This window comes from Dendropsophus ebraccatus, chromosome 3, assembly GCF_027789765.1.
Source record: "Dendropsophus ebraccatus isolate aDenEbr1 chromosome 3, aDenEbr1.pat, whole genome shotgun sequence".
NCBI classification, from domain to species: Eukaryota; Metazoa; Chordata; class Amphibia; order Anura; family Hylidae; genus Dendropsophus; species Dendropsophus ebraccatus.
This window is the reverse complement of record NC_091456.1, coordinates 190,887,094-190,914,513: the sequence shown is the minus strand read 5'-3', so window position 1 is coordinate 190,914,513 and position 27,420 is coordinate 190,887,094. Positions and strand designations below refer to the sequence as shown.

Below are 27,420 nucleotides of genomic sequence, written 5' to 3'. Positions count from 1 at the left end.
CAAGGCTCTTGGATCAGATGGTTTCTCAGCTCTTTATTATAAAAAATTTTCTTGCCTCCTGATAAAACCTCCTGTCCTTTTTTTTTTTTAACTCTCTCCCCGACCTTACTTCTCTCCCTACTGAATTTCTTGACACCTTAATTACTGTAATCCCAAAGCCCAATAAAGATCCTTCTCTTTCTACTAACTATCGCTCAATCTCACTTATTAATTTAGACGCCAAACTCCTTCTATTCTTTCTGCCGGTCTTAACTACTTTCTTTCTTCTTTAGTCCATCTGGATCAAGTGGGGTTCATCCCGGAGAGACAGGCCCCAGACAATGTCAGGAAGATCCTTGGTATTATCCAATGGTCTAAGGCTCACTCCACTCCGTTAATGCTTTTCGCACTTGACATAGAAAAGGCTTTCGACAGTGCTAGGCCGTATGGGATTTAGGGGCTGTTTTATCCACATCCTTTGCCTACTTTACTCCTCCCCTTCTTGAACTCCCCTTTTCTCAGCTCCACTTAATGCCTATAGCACGTGGAACTCGTCAGGGGTGTCCATTGTCCCCGGCCCTTTTTGCGCTGGGGATGGAGCCCCTGGCGATCTCCATATACCAAAATCCTGATATTCAAGGAATACACATAGCCTCTAGAATGCACAAATTGCACCCTTTTGCAGATATTTCTTTACTTTCTCTTTTTTTTTTTTTTATGAGATCTTTTTTATTGAAAGAAAACACAAAAAGTGTTCTGTTTTCACCCCCCCCCCCCCAAAAAAAAAGGGATATACATACAGTAGTGAAATATGTAGGTAGCCAAAACAGGCAAGTAAAACTAGGCTCATAATGCAGACCTGAATAGATACTGTTATAACGGGGCGTCCCCCAGCCGTGTTCATCCAGTAGCAGACAAAATAAAATGAAAAAAAGGGTAAGACCAAAAACAGATGGCGCAAGTGCATTTGCACTCCAATACACTCCTAAAGACATGTGAAGAAGGTGATCCACATTAGTCAGAGTTACCAGGTCTCCTAGCAAAGCTAGCATGCTGGTCAGCAAATAGAAGAAAGGCCTCAAACGGATTCCTTCGAAGGAGTCTAGAAGGAATACCAGGGGCGTCGATCCTTCTCCCTTCTTCAAGCGGATAATACTATTAAGTTTAGCAATTAGTTCCGCAATCGTAGGTGCGGTAGGTTGTATCCAGTGTTTGGCTATTAATTTACAAGCTTGGTAAAGGACTCTACAAATCGCCAGCTCTATGCCTGTGGGCTCATCATCCTCACCTATCAGACCCAAGACACACTTCAGCGGCTCCAAGGGTATTGCAACTCCAAATACACGTCTTATTAAAGCCACCACCTCCCGCCAGTAACCCTCCAGCTCCACACAACTCCACATGGATGGATTATATGGGCATCTCCCATACCGCACCGGGGTCAGTTCGAGTCAGCACGAACACCTATTTTAAAGAGAAATAGAGGGGTCCTGTATACTCAGGAACAACTGGGAGAGTCTGTGTGCCTCGGAACTCGCCAATTTAGGCGTTATAGCTAAGACAGTGGACATTGATCATCCGTTATGGGACCCACATCCATCTCCCATTGCTCCTTGATCGTCCGAGGTCTACTGGACATATAGGAGTCCAAGAGCTCTCTATAGATAAGAGTAATCATACCTTTGTAATCTGAAGCAGTTAACACCGTGTCTAAAAGGAAATGAGAAGTTATGTTCGGAAGAGATCTATAAAATTGCATGGCGCAACTGCAGATATCTAAAGAAAGACAAGTGTGGTAAATGAAAGTTCTCCTGTAGTTCGGCAAAGAACTTGAAGGCTCCCTCATGAAACAGCTGCAAGAGAATATTCAAGCCACTCTGTTCCCAGAACAAAGCTCCATCCAATTCGAGCAGATGCGGGAACCCAGTATTTCGCCACAGCGGAGTGTATTTAGTATATTGTCCGCACTCTAAAAAGCGTTTTATCTGCGCCCAGACCTTACGCAGCATGGGCAGTAAAATTGGTACGTCCGGGGTCTAGTCTGAGATTCGATCTCCAACAGATATATCAGAGCTCTGCCTCCAGAAAGTTGCTGGAACAGTAGCCCTGTAGGGACCATGTATTCCGATCCACCCCAACCCCGGAGCTGCTAAAATTGTGTGGAAAGTTCGTATAGATATGGGTTAGGGACAGCAAGGCCGCCTCTATCCTTTCCCCGCTGCAATGTGTCAAACCTAATTCTAGGTGTCTTTCCATCACATATAAGCTCTCTAAACAGGGACTGTATACGCTTAAAATGTACCATGGGCACCCAGACTGGCGCATTATGTAAAATAAAGAGGAGTTGTGGCATCAAAATCATTTTAATCAGGTTGGCCCTGCCCGCCACCGAAAGAGGGAGTTTACACCACAGTTTAATTTTCTGAGCAGATTTTGTCAGTAAGGGGAACAAGTTGAGAGAAAGGTATTTAGAAACATCCGAAAATATCTGGATGCCCAAATACCGAAATTCAGACACTATAGGGATGGAGACGTCTCCCACCTGGGTTAGTAACTGGTTAGGAAGGGGATCTAAGGGTAATAGTGCCGACTTGTCCCAGTTGATTAGTAAGCCGGCATATTTTCCAAAGGTACCTATAAAGTTCATGACAGGTGACAAGGAGCGACGAACATCGCCTAGAAACAGTAGCATGTCATCAGCATATAATGCTATACGGTCCTTCATGTCGCCGTGTCTGAACCCAACTATATCATCTGAGGCTCGAACCAAACAGGCCAATGCCTCTATCGCCAAGGCGAAAAGAAAGGGGGATAGGGGACACCCCTGTCTAGTTCCCCGTTGTAAGGGAAAGGACTTGGATAGAAGACCATTCACCCAAAGATGAGCCAATGGTGCCGAGTACAACAACTGTATCCATGAAATGTAGTTAGGGCCAAAACCCATACGGTCAAGTACGCACCATAGGTATTCCCACTCGACGCTGCCAAAAGCTTTGGCAGCGTCGAGTGAGAGCACAGGCGCCCCCCGTCCGCTCACGCGGAGCCTGTAAATAATAGTATAGTCATCTGATATTATCAGCAGTGCATTTGCCTGGCATAAAGCCTGTTTGATCTCGGTGAACCAGATGAGAGATGACCTGGATGAGTCTATTGGCCAAAGTCTTAGCAATTATTTTAACGTCTGTACAGGGCAGTGAAATCGGTCTGTAAGAACTCTTACTCGGTTTTGGTATGAGGACCACTATTGCCTCTCTCATGGACTGAGGCAGCAAATTCAATTCTGCGGAGGAGCTGAAAGTGGCCAGAAGCGGGTCTAATAGGCACTCACTGTGTGTCTTAAAGAATTCTCCTGGTAGACCATCAAGTCCCGGGGGTTCTCTCATTTGGAAAGTCCTTCAATGACACCGCCAGCTCCTCCACCGTTAAAGGACTATCCAGCCGCTCCCTCTGAGCCTGTGTCAATTTGGGAAGGGAAACGTCAGAAACAAATGTCATTATTTCATCTGAGGTACATGTCAATTTAGAAAAATATGTGTCCTTATAAAAAGATACCATTTCCTGTAATATGTCTCCATCTCCCGTAATCAAGTCTCCATTTGTCCCAGTTTTCTTTACTTTCTCTTACTAGCCCTTTAACGTCCCTCCCCAACTTATTTCGTACTCTGTCTGACTTTGATAAAGTATCTGTTCTCCGTATTAACCAGAATCAGAACCATCTAAATCAGAAACGCTCTACTGTAATATTCCAGACTCTCAACAAAAACTGATACAAATGAATTTTGGATTTCAACCCCAATCCCGTACCCTCCTATACCTCGGGATAAAACTTACTAGTTCTCTGAATACTCTAACTATGCCTCTTTGTCCACAACAGTTAGATCTGATCTTCGTAAATGGAATGTCCCTCATCTGTGGTGGTTAGGCAGGATAAATGCGGTCAGGATGGCGGTCACTCTGGGTACTGTACTATTTTCGCTGATTGCCACTTCCCCTGGTGCGCTCCGACCTAGATGGACTACAGCGTCACGTACTGAAATTTATATGGAATGGTAAAAGACCTCGTATTGATAATAAAATTATGCTAATCCATAAAGAGGCAGGAGGTCTCTCGGTTACTCATTTTGGTCTCTACTATATGGCTGCCCGTCTAGCACAACTTTTGTTGATACACTCTAAAGAACATCATCCTAGCTGGGTTCTCCTTGAATGTGATTTAGTAAGTCCCTACACACATTCAGAGCTGATGTGGTCGCGCTTACCCTCGTTGCCTCGTCTGCACGCCTCGGCCCAAATAGTACTCTATTCTTTGGAGAAAAGTTAGATTTGGGAAAAAATTTATGGTCAGCTGTTTCCCCCGGCTCCTTATTTTAGAGAACCCTATGTTTATACCCCATGGAAGATTTTAGACGCCTCATGATCTCCAGTGGTAGAATCTTATAGAATGCGGCAGATATTTTCATTTTTACAAACTTATCGCCCTCCGGCCACTGAATGTTCCCCCTCAGATTTTCAATGTACAGCCCTTTATTTTCCTAATAACAGAGGTATGCTGTCACTCTTATATTCTATGTTGGCTTCCCCACCAAATGGCACAAAACCTCCCTACATGACATTCCCTAGATGTCCCACCTGTGACCCTCCAGCTGCTGCAAAGCTACAATTCCTATCATGCCTGGATAACCAATGCCTAAAGGGGTCCTCTAGCATTAGAAAAACACGACCACTTTCTTCCAGAGACAGCACTGCTCTTGTCTCCAGCTTAAAGTGACACTGTTCCCCCCCTTTTTGCATTCTGACTACATTTAAAGTGACACTGTTAGCCCCTTTTTGCATTCTGACTTCTCTACACAGGTGTAATGGGTTAATTTACCAGTTTTCATACCTTATTTTATATCATACGTCATGGTGCTTGTTCAAGTAAAAAGTGATCTTTTATCAACTGCAGATTGTGTTACCTGGGCGGGGCTTCACAGCAACAGCGCAACATAGCCCCGCCCATAGCACCACTGTTGGTCCCACCCCCTCAACGACCATTGGAACAGGCTGGCCTAAAGGTCTAGGCCCCACCCCCTCTAGGTCGGCCCATACCAATTTGCGTTGAGGAGGTGGGGCCTATGTGCTGATGATGTCACGGAGGGCCCACTTAGCACAATCCGCAGATGATAAAAGATCACTTTTTACTTAAACAAGCACCATGACGTATGATATAAAATAAGGTATAAAAACTGCTAAATTTACCCTTTACACCTGTGTAGAGATGTCATAATGCAAAAAAGGGTGTGACAGTGTCACTTTAAATGTAAACCACACTTGACCTGAAGACGAATGGTGCTGTTTCTGGAAGAAAGTGGCCATGGTTTTCTAACCCCTTTAAGCGTAGGTCGTACATGTATGATGGAGATTGTAGTTCATCTGTGAGTCAAGCAATACCCACAAGAGGTTTCTGCTGTGGTCTTTTTTCCCCATAGATTAAAATGCTGTGTCGGTCGCTGGGGGACTAAAGGAACCATTCAGGTGAGGTAAGTATAGCTTTTTTTTTGTTTTAAATACAGATGGAGGGGCAGGAGAATGATGAAGTGGGTAGTAGTATGGTGATGAGGGGCAAAAGGATGAGAAGGGAACTACTATGATGATGGAAGGGCAGGAGGATGAAGGGGGTAGTAGTATGATGGGGTAGAAGGATGATGAGGGGTAATATTATGATGGAGGAGCAGGAGGATGAAGGGGGTAGTAGTATGATGATAAAAGGGTAAAAGTATTATGATGAAGGGGTAGTAGTATGATCTTGTAGGTGCAGGAGGATGAAAGGGGGAGTAGTATGATGATGGCAGGGCAGGAGGATGAAAGGGGTAGTAGTATGATGATGGAGCGCAGGAGGATGAAGGAGGTAGAAGTATGATGATAGAGGGGCAGGAGGATGAAGGGGTAGTAGTATGATGATGGGCAGCAGGAGGATGAAGGGGTAGTAGTATGATGATGGAGGGGCAGGAGGATGAAGGGGTAGTAGTATGATGATGGAGGGGCAGGAGGATGAAGGAGGTAGAAGTATGATGATGGAGGGGCAGGAGGATGAAGGGGGTAGTAGTATGATGATGGAGGGGCAGGAGGATGAAAGGGGTAGTAGTATGATGATGGAGGGGCAGGAGGATGAAGGGGTAGTAGTATGATGATGGAGGGGCAGGAGGATGAAGGGGTAGTAGTATGATGATGGAGGGGCAGGAGGATGAAGGAGGTAGAAGTATGATGATGGAGGGGCAGGAGGATGAAGGAGGTAGTAGTATGATGATGGAGGGCAGGAGGATGAAGGGGGTACTAGTATGATGATGGAGGGCAGGAGGATGAAGGAGGTAGTAGTATTATGTTGGAGGGGCAGGAGGATGAAGGAGGTAGTAGAATGATAATGGAGGGGCAGGAGGATGAAGGGGTAGTAGTATGATGGGCAGCAGGAGGATGAAGGGGGTAGTAGTATGATGATGGAGGGGCAGGAGGATGAAGGGGTAGTAGTATGATGATGGAGGGGCAGGAGGATGAAGGGGTAGTAGTATGATGATGGAGGGGCAGGAGGATGAAGGAGGTAGTAGTATTATGTTGGAGGGGCAGGAGGATGAAGGAGGTAGTAGAATGATAATGGAGGGGCAGGAGGATGAAGGGGTAGTAGTATGATGGGCAGCAGGAGGATGAAGGGGGTAATAAAATGATTATATGGGGTGCAGCTGCATCATATGGGCACAACCTACCAGTATATACAGCCAGTCATTGGAGTGCTATCTCTATAGCCTGCTCTGAGTGTAGGACAAGGGAGTTATCACAGATCCAGATGAATCCAGGATAGGGCCGGGTCAGTATGTCGCTTTTTACCGATTCTTCTTTGGTGGGCCCCAAGGATCATTTCCTCTGGTGGGCCCCAGGTATCCCAGTCCGACACTGATTATAAGTGAATCTAATGGTTACATAGTAGGTCACATTGTAGAGATGTTATTGCATTTATCTGTTGTGCTGTTTTTGGTTTATGTGTCAATCAAATTTTTATTTTGCTTTTGCCATGAGATAAGATTTGCTCACATCTAAACTTTTCCTTGTCGGAAACTTTTTAAGGTTGGTTGTTGTGACTTTCCAATCCCCACATGATGCCGCAGTGGTAGAGTCCTTGTGATAGAGTCACGTCTGTTATATGCAGTAGATAGCTTATTGTCCGATCACTCAATGTCACAGGGAGACGTAGGAGAGTGACAGGAGACTAGGTTAGGTTCGAAACGGAGGATTGTTCTACCTTTAAGGCCATCCTACGGTAAAGGGACCTAGTGAAGGGGGCTACATCTGTAGTCAGGATTAGGGACAGGAGTGATGAGACAATAAGGTTTGGTTATTTTGATAAAATCCGGAGAGGTATTTGTCATATATATATATTAGTTTGGGTATTGATAATAAGCTTTTATTTGTTTTGTTGTAACTAAGCTGTATATTGACGTATACTGTACAGACTCACCCATTGTTTTCTTTTATAGGATTGTTGGTAGAACAACCCCCCGGTCAATCTGCCCTATTAGTATTTTCTTTTGGTTTTGCAGATCTACCTATCTCATCTGCTGAAAGTTTGTTCCGCCATCTATAACTTTCAATAAAACATATAGTACTATTTTTGTCTATCCTATGGTGATGCCCATAAACTAATGGGAGTCCTTCAGGGTCTCATCCAAGTGGTCTTATGCATAATACTGGTCTGTTTGTCAGTAAAAGTGTTGATGTGTATTCTCTCTCTCGTATGAAACCTCAAGGAACAAGAAGAGGCTTCACCCTCATATAGGTGACTAACGTGACTATGTTTTCTTTCTCTTATTGGTTCTCTTGAATCTGTGCCGCCTGGACATTTCTGGAGGTTGGATGCTGTACTAGTGCTCGGAGGATGGGTTCACCCATGTTCCCTTGATCAACCCGCGGCTGAGGACAGAATCCTTAAAACCTCCGGCTACGACCCAACCACCAGTGATGACCCACGTCCATGCTCCACGGATGTCAAATGGGGGATTGATAGGTTAACTCATATGATTCTAATATCTGAGACATTCTGAGTTAGCATTTCTTACGTAAAAACTTCTTTTCATGGACACTGCTGACCATCTATGGATTGACCTAAACTTATTGTGACAAGGCACAAGGTATGGTGGTCGATGACAGATACGTGTCACCGTGGTTCAAGGCCTCGGTGGAGTAGGCCGGATAGAATTGGTCAGTAACCATAGGTTACGGACAGTTTTTTCTAATTTAGTATACCTGCTTTCAAGCAGTTGTTCCGGGCCGGCTTTTACTGGAGCAGTCTCAGAGTTGGGTGGGATGACTGCTCCCACGTATCCATCCCGGGTTTTCCCTGGCCTATAACAGCCAGGAGACTAGGTGAGCTGGGGGTGGTGTGTAACTCCAGGGCTGGAGCTTGTTTGGAGGTTCTGCTGTGTTGGTTCCAGGCAGAGAAGCTGGAGAATCTGCTGTAGCCTAAAAAGACTGTTCTGGTGAGAAATCCTGTTTTCGTTTAACCCTTTGTGCCTGAAGCAAGGCTATCCTTATGTTATTTGCACCTGCTGAAGAGAAGCTATTTTGTTACTGCTTGGACTTTGTGAAATAAAACCCAGTGATTTTAACTCTGCTGTGTCTGTGATACCTGTGACGGAGCTAACCCCCCACAAGTGGTGTTTGGATGCGGGCATCTAGCGCTCCCAGAAGAGTCACAGAGAGTTTATAAAGACTTTGCATGTCCTGGGTTAAAGCAGTGGCAGGAGTGCAATCAGGATCTCCCAGCATGGAGGAGCTGATAAAACAGTTGGTGCAGGCTAATCAGCAGCAGCAGCAAACCAGCGCCCAGCAGCAGAGAGCCCACATGGAGGCCATGCAAGCCCAACAGGAGACCAATAAACTCCTGCTCCGTCAGCTTGCCGCACTGACCGAGACATCCCAGAGGAAAGAGGAGGTAGCTCCTTCTGGGAAAGAGGACATTGGCAGAACCCGGGGTCAGGGAGGCGCTACAAAAGATGACACCGGAGGACGATGTTGAGGCCTTTTTGACCATATTTGAAAGAGTAGCAGAGAGGGAAAAATTACCTCCAGAGCAATGGGCGGAGGTCCTTGCGCCTTACCTGAGCGGGGAGCCTCAGAAGGCCTATTTTGATTTACCACTACCAGAGGCCAAAGACTACAGCAAACTAAAAGCGGAGATCCTGGCCCGCATGGGTGTGAACCTGGCTGTTCGAGCCCAACGGGTGCAACACTGGGCATATAATAAAGATAAGCCACCCAGGTCACAAATGTTTGACTTGTTTCATCTTGTACAAAAATGGCTGCAGCCAGAGTCCTGCACCCCAGCACAGATGGTGGAAAGAGTTGTCATGGACCGGTTCATCCAAACTCTGCCAAGGACCATACAATGCTGGGTTGCCCAGGGAGACCCCCAGTGTGCAGATGACCTGGTGAACCTGGTGGAAAGATACCAGGCAGTGGAAGTGTCCTATGAGAGACAAGGTGGGGGAAAGTCATCTTCCATGCGTTCCCGAAGTGGTCCAGACCCCTCAAAAAAGTGGCATAAACCCTCTGCAGAGTGCCGTATCCGAGACACGGTAGATCCCCAATCTGTCCCGGGGAGGCAGCCTCGCCCCGTAATTTGCTGGAGGTGTCATGGCCAGGGGCATATTGCAGCACACTGCCCTCTGTCTTCAGAACCGATGGACTGCAACGTAGGCCGCCGTGGTTCTTGGTTCGCCTGTCCTGCCTATAGTGCCGTACCTCACCCCAAAGAGGGTCCCCAGGTCTGTCAGGTAACGGTAAATGGGGTTGCAGTGTTTGGCCTTTTAGACTCGGGGAGTTTGGTGACCCTACTAAGGGCCACACTCCCACATGTGCTTGTTCCTGGGAAGCGGGTGGGGGTACAGTGTATCCATGGGGACACTAAAGACTATCCGGTTGCCCAGGTCACCATATCTGTGAAGCAGACCACCATATCCCATACTGTGGGAATTGTCAAAGGTCTAATGTACCCCATAATCGTGGGAAGAGACTTTCCTTTGTTTTGGGACTTGTGGGGCAAGGCCTTAGACTCTAAAGCAATCATTAATAAAACTGTTGATGTGTATGATGGGGTCACACGTGAATTTCCTCTAACTGTGTTAGTGGGGACTGAGGATGAGGAATCGTCCTCTGAAACTCATATCCCTGATCTAGCAGTGTCCCGAGAAAATTTTGGGACTGCTCAGCTCAGGGATCTGACATTAAAGAGTGCCATGGAAAATGTCACTGTGATAAATGGTGTTCCCCAAGAACCAGGTGCAGACCAAAGGTTTCCTTATTTTGCTATGAATAATGACCTGCTGTATCGTGTACATAAAATAAGGGATGAGGTGGTAGAGCAACTGCTGGTACCAGGCCCATATAGACGGATGGTGTTGGACATGGCCCACTCCCATGTGTTGGGAGGTCACTTGGGTGTAGATAAGACCCAGGAGCGTATTTTGCAAAGATTTTATTGGCCAGGATGTTACAGGGAGATAGCAAATTTTTGTCAGTCATGTCCAACCTGCCAAATAACCGCTCCGGTCTCTCATTTCCGTAGCCCATTAGTACCCCTGCCCATCATAGAAACACCATTTGAGCGCATAGCCATGGACATTGTAGGCCCGTTAGTGAAATCTGCTAGAGGCCACCAATACATTTTGGTTATCCTGGACTATGCTACACGGTACCCAGAGGCCGTACCCTTAAGAAATGCCTCATCAAAATGTATTGCACGAGAATTGGTCCATATTTTTTCCAGGACAGGGCTGCCTAAAGAGATCTTGACCGATCAGGGAACACCCTTCATGTCACGGGTTATGAAAGAATTATGTAAAGTCCTGAATATAAAGCAACTACGAACATCTGTATACCATCCACAGACTGATGGGTTAGTAGAGCGTTTCAATAAGACGCTGAAGGCTATGTTAAGAAAGGCTGTAGAGAAAGATGGGCGAGATTGGGACTGTCTGATACCCTATCTATTGTTCTCTATAAGGGAAGTCCCTCAAGCCTCCACAGGGTTTTCACCCTTTGAACTCTTGTACGGACGACACCCTCGAGGGTTACTGGATGTAGCTAAAGAGACCTGGGAAAGCGAGGCAACGCCATATAAAAGCATAATAGAGCATGTTGCACAAATGCAAGAAAGAATAGCAAATGTTATGCCAATAGTAAAGGCCCATCTTCTCCATGCTCAAGAAGCCCAAAGTAGGGTATATAACAGAACAGCCAGGATTAGACAGTTTCACCCTGGGGATCGGGTACTTGTACTGGTACCCACAGTGGAAAGTAAATTCCTTGCGAAGTGGCAGGGACCGTTTGAAGTCCTTGAAAAAGTAAATGAGGTTAATTACAAAATACACCAGCCAGGTAAAAGGAAGCCCATCCAGGTATATCATGTAAACCTCCTCAAACCCTGGAAAGATAGGGATTCTATAGACACACCTTGTTTCCTTACTCAGCCAGAGGTGGGTTTCCAAAATGTCACTATTGCAGACACCCTTTCACCGTCTCAGAAACAGCAATGCAGGGAACTCTTAGAACAGAATAAGGATCTGTTCTCTGAGCTACCTGGTCTCACCTCCGTGATTGAGCATGAGATTGTCACAGACCCTCATATTAGGGTAAACCTAAAACCTTATAGAATACCTGAGGCCCGTAGACAAGTGGTTTCCCAAGAGGTAGAACGAATGCTAAAGTTGGGTGTTATAGAAGAGTCTAAGAGTGGGTGGTCAAGCCCAATAGTCTTAGTGCCAAAACCAAGTGGGGAGTGGCGCTTCTGCAACGACTATAGAAAGCTTAATGAGGTCTCCAGTGTGGATGCATACCCGATGCCACGGGTGGATGAACTCATCGAAAGGCTAGGTCCAGCCCGGTACATCACCACCTTGGACCTCACAAAAGGGTATTGGCAAATCCCCCTGTCTAAGGAGGCCAAGGAAAAGACTGCCTTTTCCACCTCGGAGGGATGCTACCAATACACCAGAATGCCTTTTGGGTTGCAGGGAGCTCCTGCCACATTTCAAAGGGCGATGGATCGCATACTGATCCCTCACAAGAAGTATGCCGCTGCATACCTAGATGACATTGTGATATTTAGCCGTGACTGGGGAAGTCATCTAGAAAAACTGCAGGCAGTCTTAGATGCCCTAAGGAGAGCGGGATTTACCATCAACCCCCAAAAATGTGCGGTTGGGATGGAAGAGGCCAAATATCTGGGGTACGTTGTAGGTAGAGGCTTAATTAAACCTCAGATTAACAAGGTCGAAGCCATACAGAATTGGCCCCGCCCACTAACAAAAAAACAAGTAAGGGCATTCTTGGGTATCGTAGGCTACTACAGACGGTTTGTCCCAGACTTTGCCACAATAGCAGCTCCATTAACTGAACTTACAAAAGGGACCCAGTCAGTTATGGTTAAATGGTCACCGGAGGCAGAGAGAGCCTTTAATGAACTAAAACTTGCCTTATGCAAGCAGCCAGTCTTGGTAGCACCCGATTTCTCTAAGGAATTTGTGGTCCAGACGGATGCGTCCGATGTAGGCCTGGGTGCAGTAATGTCCCAGGACATAAATGGAGAAGAGCACCCAGTTATGTATCTCAGCCGTAAACTTTCCCCTGCCGAGAAAAATTACTCCATTGTAGAAAAGGAGTGCCTGGCCATTAAGTGGGCATTGGATTCCCTTAAGTATTACCTACTGGGCAGAAGGTTTAAGTTGGTTTCTGACCATGCCCCACTGAAATGGATGAGAATGAAAAAGGGGAATAATGCCAGGATAACACGCTGGTTTCTGGCATTACAAGATTATTGTTTCAATGTGGAACATAGAGCAGGTAAATTGCATGGTAATGCAGATGCCCTGTCAAGGGTACACTGCCTGCTGGTTGAAAGTGCCCAGCCCCACGGCTTTGGGCAGAGGGGGGGGGGGGTATGTGACAAGGCACAAGGTATGGTGGTCGATGACAGATACGTGTCACCGTGGTTCAAGGCCTCGGTGGAGTAGGCCGGATAGAATTGGTCAGTAACCATAGGTTACGGACAGTTTTTTCTAATTTAGTATACCTGCTTTCAAGCAGTTGTTCCGGGCCGGCTTTTACTGGAGCAGTCTCAGAGTTGGGTGGGATGACTGCTCCCACGTATCCATCCCGGTTTTCCCTATAACAGCCAGGAAATGAGGTGAGCTGTGTGTGGTGTGTAACTCCAGGGCTGGAGCTTGTTTGGAGGTTCTGCTGTGTTGGTTCCAGGCAGAGAAGCTGGAGAATCTGCTGTAGCCTAAAAAGACTGTTCTGGTGAGAAATCCTGTTTTCGTTTAACCCTTTGTGCCTGAAGCAAGGCTATCTTTATGTTATTTGCACCTGCTGAAGAGAAGCTATTTTGTTACTGCTTGGACTTTGTGAAATAAAACCCAGTGATTTTAACTCTGCTGTGTCTGTGATACCTGTGACGGAGCTAACCCCCCACATTATGTTACGGATACGTACATGAGTTGTCTGTGATTTTAAGTTGTAAGCAGAACTGCAGCTGCTAATTGTAATCTGAAACCATCCTATACCTGGGTAGTTGACTTTTCTCCATAGAGACAGGTCAACATCTAAATTTAACCTTATCAGAAGGTGGATGATGGCATCATCCACCCCAATGCCCGGCCGATAAACAAACTGGAGAGGGTCCATGGCTGGGCTCACTAGAGGGCGGAGATGTGTGAGAACCAATCTCTCCAAGACCTTCATCAAGTGGGATGTCAGTGCTACAGGTCTATAGCCTTTCAGGTCCCTTGGATGTGGTGTCTTTGGAACTGGTACCACATATGATGATTTCCACAGTTGTGGTACCATTTCTAGCTTCAGGCTCATATTAAACATATATGTAATAATACCACACAGCTGGTCCCCACAAGTCTTAAAGGGGTAGAGCGGTGCTAGACAAATATTCACTAAATAATGCACATTACAAAGTTATACAACTTTGTAATGTATGTTATATTAGTGAATGGCCCCCTTCCCGGTGTTTCCCCCCACCCACGTCAGACCCGGAAGTGTGATGCACTATACTCACCTGATTCGTGTCGACCCCCATCCACCATCTTGGGACAATGATGTAATCTTCTGGAGGCCGGCCGGAGCGCTCCATCCGTCCCTCATGCCGGCCCCCCTCTGCCGCGTCATAACTTTGATCTTTCTGATCATCGGTGATGATGTCCCTGCAGCCCTCGCTCAACGATCATCGGGGCCGTGGAATAGGCCCAGTAAACGAGCGGTGATCTAGCAGATCGGCGCTCGTTTACATCGTTGATCGGGCCCTGGTCGGCCTGAGGAATGGGGCCCTTAGGCAGAATACAGATGCAATTCACACAGAGAGTCCTACACCAAAATACCTGACTATAGGCAAGAAAACACAGCAGCCACACCTACTCTGGGACACTACAACTGTACTAGTCAGGGCCGGATTAAAGGGAGGGCACAAGGGGCACGTGCCCCGGGGCCCCCACCACACAGGGGCCCCCACCAGCCCGAACCCGGAAGCAGAGTTCCGGGTTCAGGCTGATATCAGGACCGGCGAATGTAGTTGTTAGAAGGAGGTGTAAAGGACCTGCTGTGTCTGCAGCAGAGCGATGGGGAAGGACCGGTGGTGGCGTCATAAGGGGCGGGGCTGAGAACGGGAGGATGCTGGTGGATGAAGGATGCTGGTGATCATTGTCATGTGACTTGAGGGGGCGGGGTTCACTTATACCTCCCCTCTGTATGCTGGGAGTTGTAGTCCTCTTATATCTCCTCCTGTAATGTCCTCTGATCTCCCATAATAACAGGCTGGCCATGCTTGGAGTTGTAGTCCTCCTAAATCTCCTCCTGTAATGTCCTCTGATCTCCCATAATAACAGGCTGGCCATGCTGGGAGTTGTAGTCCTCTTATACCTCCTCCTGTAATGTCCTCTGATCTCCCATAATAACAGGCTGGACATGCTGGAAGTTGTAGTCCTCATACCGCTTCCTGTAATGTCCTCTGATCACCCATAATAACAGGCTGGACATGCTGGAAGTTGTAGTCCTCATAGCGCTTCCTGTAATGTCCTCTGATCTCCCATTATAACAGGCTGGACATGCTGGAAGTTATAGTCCTCATACCGCCTCCTGTAATGTCCTCTGATCACCCATAATAACAGGCTGGACATGCTGGGAGTTATAGTCCTGTTATATGTCCTCCTGTAATGTCCTCTGATCTCCCATAATAACAGGCTGGCCATGCTGGGAGTTGTAGTTCCCCCCGGTATACCTCATGAAATGCCTCCTGATTGTAATAATGTCTGGCAACTCTTTCTAGCAACTCCATTGCTCTAAGGTGAAGAAGCTAGAATACAGACTCCAGGGGGAGGACCTCCTTTTAGCAACTTCATTCTAGTCTCATCCCTGCGTGGATCACGTCATCGCGCATCGCGTGGATCCACAAGACGCACACAAGAGAGAAGACAGGAGGGAGAAGAGGACCCGTCCCCCACCCGCATTAGGTGAGTATGATTTTATTTTTTTATGTTCTTCTATTGAGAGAGAGCAGGGGGCATTTCTATGGGGGCTGAGCAGGGGGCATTACTATAGGGGCTGAGCAGGGGGCATTTCTATGGGGGCAGGGGGCATTACTATAGGGGCTGAGCAGGGGGCATTTCTATGGGAGAAGAGCAAGGGGCATCTACTATGGGGCATTACTTTGGGGCAGAGTACATTACTATAGGGGCTGAGTAGGGGCTGAGCAGGGGGCATCTACTATGGGGCAGGGGACATTACTATGGGGGCATGGGACATTACTATGGGGCAGAGCATGGGAGATTACTATGGGGGCAGGGGACATTACTATGGGGGGCAGGGCAGGGGACATTACTATGGGGGCAGAGCAGGGGACATTACTATGGGGGGCAGGGCAGGAGACATTACTATGGGGGCAGAGCAGGGGACATTACTAGGGGGGCAGCGCAGGGGACATTACTATGGGGCAGAGCATGGAGCATTTTTATGGGGGCAGAGCAGGGGGCATTTCTATGGGGCAGAGCAGAGGGCATTTCTATGGGAGAGAGCAGGGGACATTACTATGGGGTCAGAGCAGGGGGCATTTCTTTGGGACAGAGCAGGGGACATTACTATGGGACAGAGCAGGGGACATTACTATGGGGGGAGGGCAGGGGACATTACTATGAGGGCAGAGCAGGGGACATTACTATGGGGAAGAGTAGGGGACATTACTATGGGGAAGAGTAGGGGACATTACTATGGGGAAGAGTAGGGGACATTACTATGGGAAAGAGCAGGGGACAATACTACGGGGGCAGAGCAGGGGACATTACTACGGGGGCAGAGCAGGAGACATTACTATGGGGGGAGGGCAGGGGACATTACTATGGGGGCAGAGCAGGGGACATTACTATGGGGACATGGCAGGAGGCATTACTATGGGGACATGGCAGGAGGCATTAATATGGGGACAGAGGGCATAGCATGGGAACATTATTACTATATGGGGGGCACAGCATGGGACCCACAAACCTCCTTACTTTACTGCACATGACACCAAACAGCAGAGTTACTACTGTATGAAAGCCTATGGGTGGGAGAAAGGGAAGGAAGTTACTGGAAATGTGCGGAGTCTAAGATGTTTGTCTGACAGGTTCTGAAGAAATGAATTGTAGCTTGAAGAAATCATCATGGAGGTCTGGGCAAGATGGAAAGGAAACGGAAAGCGATCACCTCAGATCAAAGAAGACGTCACCTGTGAGTTACTGAATTACATTTTTTTTCTGGTATTTTGTCAAGTGCTGGGTTCTTACATTGCGTTATTAACACAATGTGAGAACACACCCTAATAGTCAGCCCTCCCTGCTCCTGTCTCTAGGACTGGCATCTTCCTCTGCACTGCAGCCTCTAGTGACCATCACGTGCATAACAGAGGAGGATGCTGAGCCATACAGCGAGGAGGGGTCTGTGCTAATTCGCTTACAGTAAGCTGCTATATGTATGAATCGCGATATAGTTTGTTTTTGTTTTTTTTAGGGGGGGGGGGGAGTGGGGGCCTCCACCAACCTTAATCCAGCCCTGGTACTAGTACTATACTGTATATGCCTCCAGCAGTCTTATACAGTACAGGATGGAAGATGGTGGTGCACTGCCTGTACTACTACTGTACTGTATATGCACTCCAGCAATCTTATACAGTACAGGATGGGAGATAATGATGCACTGCCTGTACTACTACTGTACTGTATATGCCTCCAGCAGTCTTATACAGTACTGTACAGGATGGAAGATGGTGGTGCACTGCCTGTACTACTACTGTACTGTATATGCCTCCAGCAATCTTATACAATACAGGATGGGAGATGGTGGTGCACTGACTGTACTACTACTGTACTGTATATGCACTCCAGCAATCTTATACAGTACAGGACAGGAGAATGGTGGTGCACTGCCTGTACTACTACTGTACTGTATATGCACTCCAGCAGTCTTATACAGTACAGGATGGGAGATGGTGGTGCACTGCCTGCACTACTACTGTACTGTATATGCAGTCCAGCAGTCTTATACAGTACAGGATGAAAGATGGTGGTGCACTGCCTGTACTACTACTGTACTGTATATGCTCTCCAGCAATCTTATACAGTACAGGATGGGAGATGGTGGTGCACTGCCTGTACTACTACTGTACTGTATATGCCTCCAGCAGTCTTATACAGTACAGGATGGGAGATGGTGGTGCACTGCCTGCACTACTACTGTACTGTATATGCAGTCCAGCAGTCTTATACAGTACAGGATGAAAGATGGTGGTGCACTGCCTGTACTACTACTGTACTGTATATGCTCTCCAGCAATCTTATACAGTACAGGATGGGAGATGGTGGTGCACTGCCTGTACTACTACTGTACTGTATATGCCTCCAGCAGTCTTATACAGTACAGGATGGGAGATGGTGGTGCACTGCCTGCACTACTACTGTACTGTATATGCAGTCCAGCAGTCGTATACAGTACAGGATGAAAGATGGTGGTGCACTGCCTGTACTACTACTGTACTGTATATGCTCTCCAGCAATCTTATACAGTACAGGATGGGAGATGGTGGTGCACTGCCTGTACTACTACTGTACTGTATGTGCCTCCAGCAATCTTATACAGTACAGGATGGGAGATGGTGGTGCACTGCCTGCACTACTACTGTACTGTATATGCAGTCCAGCAGTCTTATACAGTACAGGATGAAAGATGGTGGTGCACTGCCTGTACTACTACTGTACTGTATATGCACTGCAGCAATCTTATACAGTACAGGATGGGAGATGGTGGTGCACTGCCTGTACTACTACTGTACTGTATATGCTCTCCAGCAATCTTATACAGTACAGGATGGGAGATGGTGGTGCACTGCCTGTACTACTACTGTACTGTATATGCAGTCCAGCAGTCTTATACAGTACAGGATGAAAGATGGTGGTGCACTGCCTGTACTACTACTGTACTGTATATGCTCTCCAGCAATCTTATACAGTACAGGATGGGAGATGGTGGTGCACTGCCTGTACTACTACTGTACTGTATATGCACTCCAGCAGTCTTATACAGTACAGGATGGGAGATGGTGGTGCACTGCCTGTACTACTACTGTACTGTATATGCTCTCCAGCAATCTTATACAGTACAGGATGGGAGATGGTGGTGCACTGCCTGTACTACTACTGTACTGTATATGCAGTCCAGCAGTCTTATACAGTACAGGATGAAAGATGGTGGTGCACTGCCTGTACTACTACTGTACTGTATATGCTCTCCAGCAATCTTATACAGTACAGGATGGGAGATGGTGGTGCACTGCCTGTACTACTACTGTACTGTATGTGCCTCCAGCAATCTTATACAGTACTGTACTGTGTAAGAAATGGACCTTAGGAAATATATATATCTTATAGTCTTGGGTATATTTTATAAGGTATCTATTTATTGGAAACAAGATGGAAGACTACAGACGTAGCCAGGGTTAACCTGATCTCTGACACAACACTTGTATCAGAGAGCTTTGTTTAGTTTAGTTAAACGTGTCATTGTGATCAGGTTGGCACAGGCTACATCTGTATATGGTTGTATTTTTCCCAAACATGAATGCTAAATACCCATTGTAGGCCGAGATTCTCGCATCAGATAGTCACTTGGTGTCACAGGTAGAGTGTTTACAGATGCAAGATAACACTGTGATACCAATTGGCAAATTGTCTCTGCCATGATCAAAGGCTTTTGGGACAAAGAGGTGGAGACAACACGTCTGTGAGAATAGGGACAAAACAATGGAGGATGTGACATAAAAACAGGGCTCAGGAGGGAAGGAGGACAGGAAGGAGAGGAGCAGGACAGGAAGGGGAGGTCACAGGGAGTGGAGACCAGACCTGAAGGAGATGGAGACCTGTGTGGTTGGGAGCTCATGATGTGGTAACTATGGTTGTATTTCATATTGTTGAGATGTAATATGTTAGTTTTGGTCTAATGTAATGTTTATTGTTTACATGGTATTGTTGTAATTCTTATCTTTCTGCTCTTTTATATGACTGTACAACTTTTATAGCAAATATAAAATCAGTATTCCACTCGGACAATATGTGATTTACTTTACACTCGCTCTTGTATTTCATTTACTGGCCCAACCTCGAATCTAGACCCAGTAAGGGGGTGGTGTGTATATATACGTATTATCTATACTCTAGATATATATTTATATATACATAATATTTCTTACAACTGTATGTGAAGCCTCACCAGTGCTAAACTCACCAGGTACAACCCACCATCCACACTTACAATGTTCAGATACCAAGTAAAGTTCGAATTCCAAACGTTACTTCTGGGTAAATTTTCATTTGAATACTGAATAGTTCAAATTCGGAAATTAATGATATTATAAGTTACTGTACAGTATAGCAATCAGCATGTGGTGTATAATGAATAGTAACTGTATAACCCTGATAACACAGCAGCAGCTGGATATGTGATATATAAGTTACTGTACAGTATAGCAGCATGTGGTGTATAATGTATAGTAACTGTATAACCCTGATAACACAGCAGCTGGATATGTGATATATAAGTTACTGTACAGTATAGCAATCAGCATGTGGTGTATAATGAATAGTAACTGTATAACCCTGATAACACAGCAGCTGGATATGTGATATATAAGTTACTGTACAGTATAGCAGCATGTGGTATATAATGTATAGTAACTGTATAACCCTGATAACACAGCAGCTGGATATGTGATATATAAGTTACTGTACAGTATAGCAGCATGTGGTGTATAATGTATAGTAACTGTATAACCCTGATAACACAGCAGCTGGATATGTGATATATAAGTTACTGTACAGTATAGCAGCATGTGGTGTATAATGTATAGTAACTGTATAACCCTGATAACACAGCAGCTGGATATGTGATATATAAGTTACTGTACAGTATAGCAGCATGTGGTGTATAATGTATAGTAACTGCATAACCCTGATAACAAGCAGCAGGTTATAGATACAGGATGGAGCTGCAGATCCCCATAATGCAGTAGCGTAGTACAACATGCTAGAATAGAGAAGCAGGGCTGCTGTCAGAGGTCTGTGTGGTCACATGACAGCAATGGGGAAGGGGGTGGGTTCAGCATGGACCAATCAGGAAGTGAGAATCACAGAGCTGTGCAGAAGGACAGTGACAGAAACTTCTCTACACAGCAGTGTGTAAAGCTGAGTGTCAGTGCAGGCACATTATAGCAGCAGTGTGTATAGCTGAGTGTAAGTGCAGGCACATTATAGCAGCAGTGTGTATAGCTGAGTGTAAGTGCAGGCACAGTATAGTAGCAGTGTGTATAGCTGAGTGTAAGTGCAGGCACATTATAGCAGCAGTGTGTATAGCTGAGTGTAAGTGCAGGCACATTATAGCAGGAATGGAGAGGATGGGAAACACAAGGGCTGACAGACTGTAGGGAGCAAGAAGGAATGAGTAGGGCAGATGTGGGCACATAAATGCAGAACTTTCTGTCCGGGGTGAGAAGGGTTACAGCTATTTTGAGATTACCTCCACAGTCCTGTCCCCTGATGTAAGCCCCAGCCTGAAGTGCATCTGCTATGATATGGAAGGTGAGGGAGACTTCCTGGGTCAGAGTACAGAGCTGTAGACCACCCTGTGCAGGCCATGCCCTCCTCAACTTTCCCTCCCACCCAGTACAGGGAGCTCTTTAACCAAGTTACAATTTTGAAAAACTGTGATCTCTTCTTGCAAAACGCTCTTAATCCAAGTCACTCTGAAACCAAGGTACCACATTATATATATATATATATATATATATATATATATATATATATATATATATATATTCTATACATACATACATGGTGGGCCATAAGTATAAATACACCCTGATAAAAATGGCAGTGGTTGCTGATATCACCTTACCATTTGTGGCATGGGAGGGGGAAAACATTTGAGGCCAGGTGAGGCCCATCTGCAAAGTTGCCATTTTGGATTCAACTTTTTCAATGAGAAGGGGGTCATGTGACACATCAAACACATAGAGAATTGCAAAAGAAAAACAATGGTGGGCTAATTTTTAACATAGCTTTATTTATTATTGACATGATTTTTTAGTGTTACAAGCATTGACACGTCGCAGTGGTTAAGGAGCGGACAAGGATAATCACAGCGAGTTCATCAGCAATATGACCTTAATTTAATCCTCCCAGCATTTAAAAGAAGCAACAAAGTTGCAGATGAAGCCTGCCAGGACTGTGCTGCAAATGAGAGCTGAACGAGCACACTAATCCCTGACAATAGTAAAATCATTATAAAATATTGTAATATATACCTTCAAACACCTCCTGGCATTACTCCTACAGCACCTCCTGGCATTACTCCTACAGCACCTCCTGGCATTACTCCTACAACACCCCCTGGCATTACTCCTACAGCACCTCCTGGCATTACCCCTGCAGCACCTCCTGGCATTACCCCTGCAGTACCTCCTGGCATTACTCCTACAGCACCTCCTGGCATTACCCCTGCAGCACCTCCTGGCATTACTCCTACAGCACCTCCTGGCATTACTCCTACAACATACAGTCATCACCCCTTTGTGATGTTTAACTAGGATTTTCCTTTATAATTATTTACAATCCTTTATATTCAGTTACCCCATTTTGAGCATGAAAACGGCTTCTCCCCTGTCTGCATTCTCTGATGCTCAACAAGAATTTTTTTTTTTTTGAGTAAAACATTTCCCACATTTTAAACCTGAAAACGGCTTCTTCCTTGTTTGAATTTTTTGATGGCTAACGAGTTAATTTCAGAGCAAAATATTTTCCACATTCTGGACATGAAAATAAGTTCTCCCCTGTGTTAATGTTTTGATGTCGAAGATGGCTTAATTTATGACTAAAACCTTTCCCACATAGTGAACACGAAAGTGGCTTCTCCCCGCGGGAATGCTTTGATGTTCAAGAATATTTGATTTGTCTAAAATATTTCCCACATTCTATATATGAAAATGGCTGCTACAAAGTGTGAATTCTTTGATGTTTAACAAGATCTGATTTCTGAATAAAACATTTCCCACATTCTGAACATGAAAATGGCTTCTCCCCTGTGTGAATTTTTTGATGTTGAAGAAGCTTTGATTTCCAAGTAAAACATTTCCCACATTCTGAGCATGAAAAAGGTTTCTCCACTGTGTGAATTTTTTTATGTTTTAGTTGATTTGACTTGTAAGTAAAACATTTCCCACATTCTGAACATGAAAATGGCTTCTGTCCGGTGTGAATATTTTGATGTTCAAGAAGCTTTGGTTTACAAGTAAAACATTTCCTACATTCTGAGCATGAAAAAGGCTTCTCCCCTTTGTGAATTTTTTGATGTTCAAGAACATTAGATTTCCGAGCAAAACATTTTCCACATTCTGAACATGAAAATGGCTTCTCCCCTGTGTGAATATGTTGATGTTCAAGAAGACTTAATTTATGAGAGAAACATTTCCCACATTCTGAACATGAAAATGGCTTCTCCCCTGTGTGAGTTCTTTGATGTTCAAGAAGCCTTGATTTCCAAGTAAAACATTTTCCACATTCTGAGCATGAAAAAGGCTTCTCCCTTATGTGAATTTTTTGATGTTCAAGAAAATTTGCTTTCAGAGCAAAACATTTCCCACATTCTGAACATGAAAATGGCTTCTCCCCTGTGTGAATATGTTGATGTTCAAGAAGACTTAATTTATGAGCAAAACATTTTCCACATTCTGAACATGAAAATGGCTTCTCCCCTGTGTGAGTTCTTTGATGTTCAAGCAGCTTTGATTTCCAAGTAAAACATTTCCCACATTCTGAGCATGAAAATGGCTTATCCCCTGTGTGAATATGTCGATGTTTAAGAAGACTTGATCTCCGAGTAAAATTTTTTCCACAATCTGAACATGAAAATGGTTTCTCCCCTGTGTGAATTTGTTGATGTACAAGAAAATTTGATTCATAAGCAAAACATTTCCCACATTCTGAACATGTAAATGTCTTCTCTTCTGTGTGAATTTTCTGATGTCTCTTTAGGCATTTTTTAAGAGCAAAGATTTTTTTACATTGTGAACATGAAAACTGAGGCTTTCCTGTATTTGCTCTTTGATGTTCATCGTCTTCTCTGTAAATGTCAGCTTGCTGTGATGGAGCAGAAGATGGGACTTGTATAACAGGATGAGATGAGAGATCTTTGCTGTGAGGGGCTGAGGGTGTATCTGGGATAGTGGACGGCTCCTCATATGTATCTTGTGTGATATGATCCTCTGAGGAGATCTGATGTCCCCCTGAGCTCCTGGTAGAATCATCTGCAAAGGAGAAAACACCATTTCTCTGATTTCTATTTCCTATTATTGAGAGTAAAATAGGACTCCAGCGTCACTATGCATTATGGGTAATAACATCATCTGCAGGAACTCTATGTTGTTCTCAGGCTGATTTTGGTTATGAATATTGGCCAAACCCGTTGAAAAGTCCTCTATGACCTTGAGTTCAGGTTATAGAGTTTAAAGGTTGAAATAGAGGAAAAATGTATAAAAGCTACAGACGCCATCAGTCCGGGGGCCGGTGGGACACGACTATTCAAGTGTGGGAAATTCTAACAGAACTGGAGACATGTTCATCAGACGGGAAATGTTCTGCTGGCAGTGCCGCACTTTTCTCCAGATAGTGAAGCACAACCCAGCTACAGGGCGGCACAGCGCACACATATTATATGACTGTATTCCATATATTATACACACATCATGTGTTATTACCTGCAGCCGCGTCACATCCTCATCTATATTATATTAGAACTTAGGCTGAATGATTATATAGCTGGAAAACTGACAGGACACAGAGCTTATAATATTCCACACAGAATAGTTACAGCCGGTGACTGAGGAGAATGTGTGACTGTTCTCTGCATATAGTGGTCACTACTCACCTGGGCGGTTACCTGTAGTGATGTCCTCCTTATACTGCTCATCACTGCTGTCATCTGTCTCTTCTTCATCCGACTCTTCCTTTACCCTAATGTCTTTAGCATTAAAACACTTCAGTTTCTTCCCTCCAGTAAGTTCCTCCTTATACTGCTCATCACCGCTCATGTATGTCTCCTCTTCTTTTACCACCTTGACCGTGGCATTAATATAGTTCAGATCCTTCCCTGTAGTGATGTTCTCCTTATACTGCTCATCACTGCTGTCATCTGTCTCTGGAGCATTTATATTGTTCCCATCTTCCCCCTGATTCATAAGATGTGAGAGAAATATTGTAAAAGTCATCAGACAGGAGGAGAAGTCAGGTGGGATGTACAGATCATAGGGAACATCTCCATCTACCTGATCCTGATCCTGTGGGAGAAGAGGATGGGGACATCTCTCTGGTGCTGTTCTCTTACTGGATCTGACTGGAGGGAACACATACAGAGACTGAATTCATTCTTTCCATCCAGATAACACAGAGAGGAGGTGTGTATATAGTCCTGTCTATTACCTGCTGATGGGAGGGGCTGCTGATCCTCCAGCATCACATCCTTGTACTGATCCTTGTGTCCTTCTACATACTCCCACTCCTCCATGGAGAAATAGACCGCCACGTCCTGACACCTTATAGGAACCTGACACACACAATGATCACACAGTCATCCCCCCCACCCCTCCAGTGGTGTTACTGTATAATGTCCCAGCATTCCCAGCAGCCACAGTCTCACCTCTCCACTCAGCAGCTCCACCATCTTGTTGGTGACTTCTAGGATCTTCTCTTCCTCCATTTCCTCATGTATCAGGGGCCCCGGGATTGGGCTCAGGGTTCTTCCCCATCCTTCACACCCAGGGGCCCCACAGCGCCCACTAGAGGACTTCTTCACTACTGTGTAATCCTGTGTATGGAGAGACACATTACTATCACTCCATCCATTCCCAAAATCCCTCGTCTCTCCAGTCCTATCCATCTGTTATTCCATAGATAAGAATGATGTCATGATGACATCACTCCCAGAATCCCTCACCTCTCCAGTCCTATCCATCTGTTATTCCATAGATAAGAATGATGTCATGATGACATCACTCCCAGAATCCCTCACCTCTCCAGTCCTATCCATCTGTTATTCCATAGATAAGAATGATGTCATGATGACATCACTCCCAGAATCCCTCACCTCTCCAGTCCTATCCATCTGTTATTCCATAGATAAGAATGATGTCATGATGACATCACTCCCAGAATCCCTCACCTCTCCAGTCCTATCCATCTGTTATTCCATAGATAAGAATGATGTCATGATGACATCACTCCCAGAATCACTCACCTCTCCAGTCCTATCCATCTGTTATTCCATAGATAAGAATGATGTCATGATGACATCACTCCCAGAATCCCTCACCTCTCCAGTCCTATCCATCTGTTATTCCATAGATAAGAATGATGTCATGATGACATCACTCCCAGAATCACTCACCTCTCCAGTCCTATCCATCTGTTATTCCATAGATAAGAATGATGTCATGATGACATCACTCCCAGAATCCCTCACCTCTCCAGTCCTATCCATCTGTTATTCCATAGATAAGAATGATGTCATGATGACATCACTCCCAGAATCCCTCACCTCCCCAGTAAGCAGGAAGAGTATGTGTAGGGTGAGGGTTATTATCCTCTCGGCCATCTTGTCTCTGTCTCTCTCCATGGTTGATGGGTCGGTCTCTTATATAGAAGATATCAGCAGAGGATCCTGGAGTGTAAGAATCTGAATAGAAGAAAGAGGAAACAATGTAACACAACTCATCACAAGCATGAGCAAAAAAAAAATGTTCTGGCCCCAGTAATGTATCAAAACAGGACAGAAAACTACCCAGTCCTGAAGGGGTTAATCCTCCCGCTGTTCCCCAGTTCCTTCCCTCCACCTGCAGAGCTGTACAGGAGCCGTGTGCTTCCAGGACCTGCCATGATGTCACAGTCATGTGATCAGTCACATGGAGGAGGAGGAGGAGTCACATGATCAGGGGCTGCTGCTCAGTGTATGCAGGACTCTGCTGTGCTGGATGAGCTGAAGTGAAGTGTATGGAGCAGAGCTGTGTATGTGTGATGTGTGTGGAGCAGAGCTGTGTGTGTGTGATGTGTGTGGAGCAGAGCTGTGTGTGTGTGATGTGTATGCAGCAGAGCTGTGTGTGATGTGTGTGGAGCAGAGCTGTGTATGTGTGCTTGAGAAAGGCTCCACTGAGGAGCGGAAAGGTTGCATGGGAATTTGCCATGTATGGAATAACAACACGTTTCTTGGAGTGCTGCAAGAGTTCCTGATACATATTGAAGTTGGAGGGTCTGTTTCGTCAAGTCCCTATATATACTCCAATCCCTGAGCTGGGTATCTGTAGATTTGGACACAGTTTCTCCCTGGAGGAATAATGCTTGAATAATTTATTAAATAGGAAAGTCTTTGAATCTTGTAGCTTAGAGAGGAGTGCACTGAGGGTTACTATAGGATTATTGGGGGCCTCTACTTAGGCCCTGAGGTACTGAGCTGTGGGCTCTGGGAGAGAGTACCTGCACCCATGGGTATAAATCTTCCATCTGTTTGCTGTCTATGAGCACATAGTGACATAGAGCAGGAACGTAGGTCCCAGCTTATGGGTGAAGCTGTCCGTCGGGGGGAGCCATAGGGAAATCTAGCAAATTGCAGTGGAGTCTTTGCTTTATCTGCTTTACCTAGTCACTGACTAGTAGTCCTGCATTGGTTGTCAGGAGAGAGAACATAGCAGCCACCCAGTGTAAGTAGACGCGGTCCCTTCAGTCCTTTTCACCTCAGTCTCCTCTGTAGGTCTCTAGCCAAACATAAGAGAAACAGATTGCTGAACTTAGGGAG

At 45.5% G+C, this 27,420-nt stretch overlaps 2 protein-coding genes across 2 annotated transcripts in view; one reads left to right on the top strand and one right to left on the bottom strand.

Moving 5' to 3' along the window:
• Nucleotides 1-27,420, top strand: part of LOC138786862 (zinc finger protein 665-like) — a 143,814-nt gene that overhangs the window by 44,687 nt on the left and 71,707 nt on the right. The gene's annotated exons all lie outside the window — the stretch shown is intronic.
• Nucleotides 22,020-27,420, bottom strand: part of LOC138787593 (uncharacterized) — a 36,236-nt gene continuing 30,835 nt past the window's right edge. Inside the window, exons 11-13 of the mRNA XM_069964939.1 lie at nucleotides 24,505-24,774; nucleotides 24,180-24,261; nucleotides 22,020-23,946 (exon numbers count right to left, since the gene is read on the bottom strand). Coding sequence (XP_069821040.1) covers nucleotides 22,572-23,946; nucleotides 24,180-24,261; nucleotides 24,505-24,774 — 1,727 coding nt within the window. The 3' untranslated portion in view covers nucleotides 22,020-22,571. The remainder of the gene's footprint in view (nucleotides 23,947-24,179; nucleotides 24,262-24,504; nucleotides 24,775-27,420) is intronic.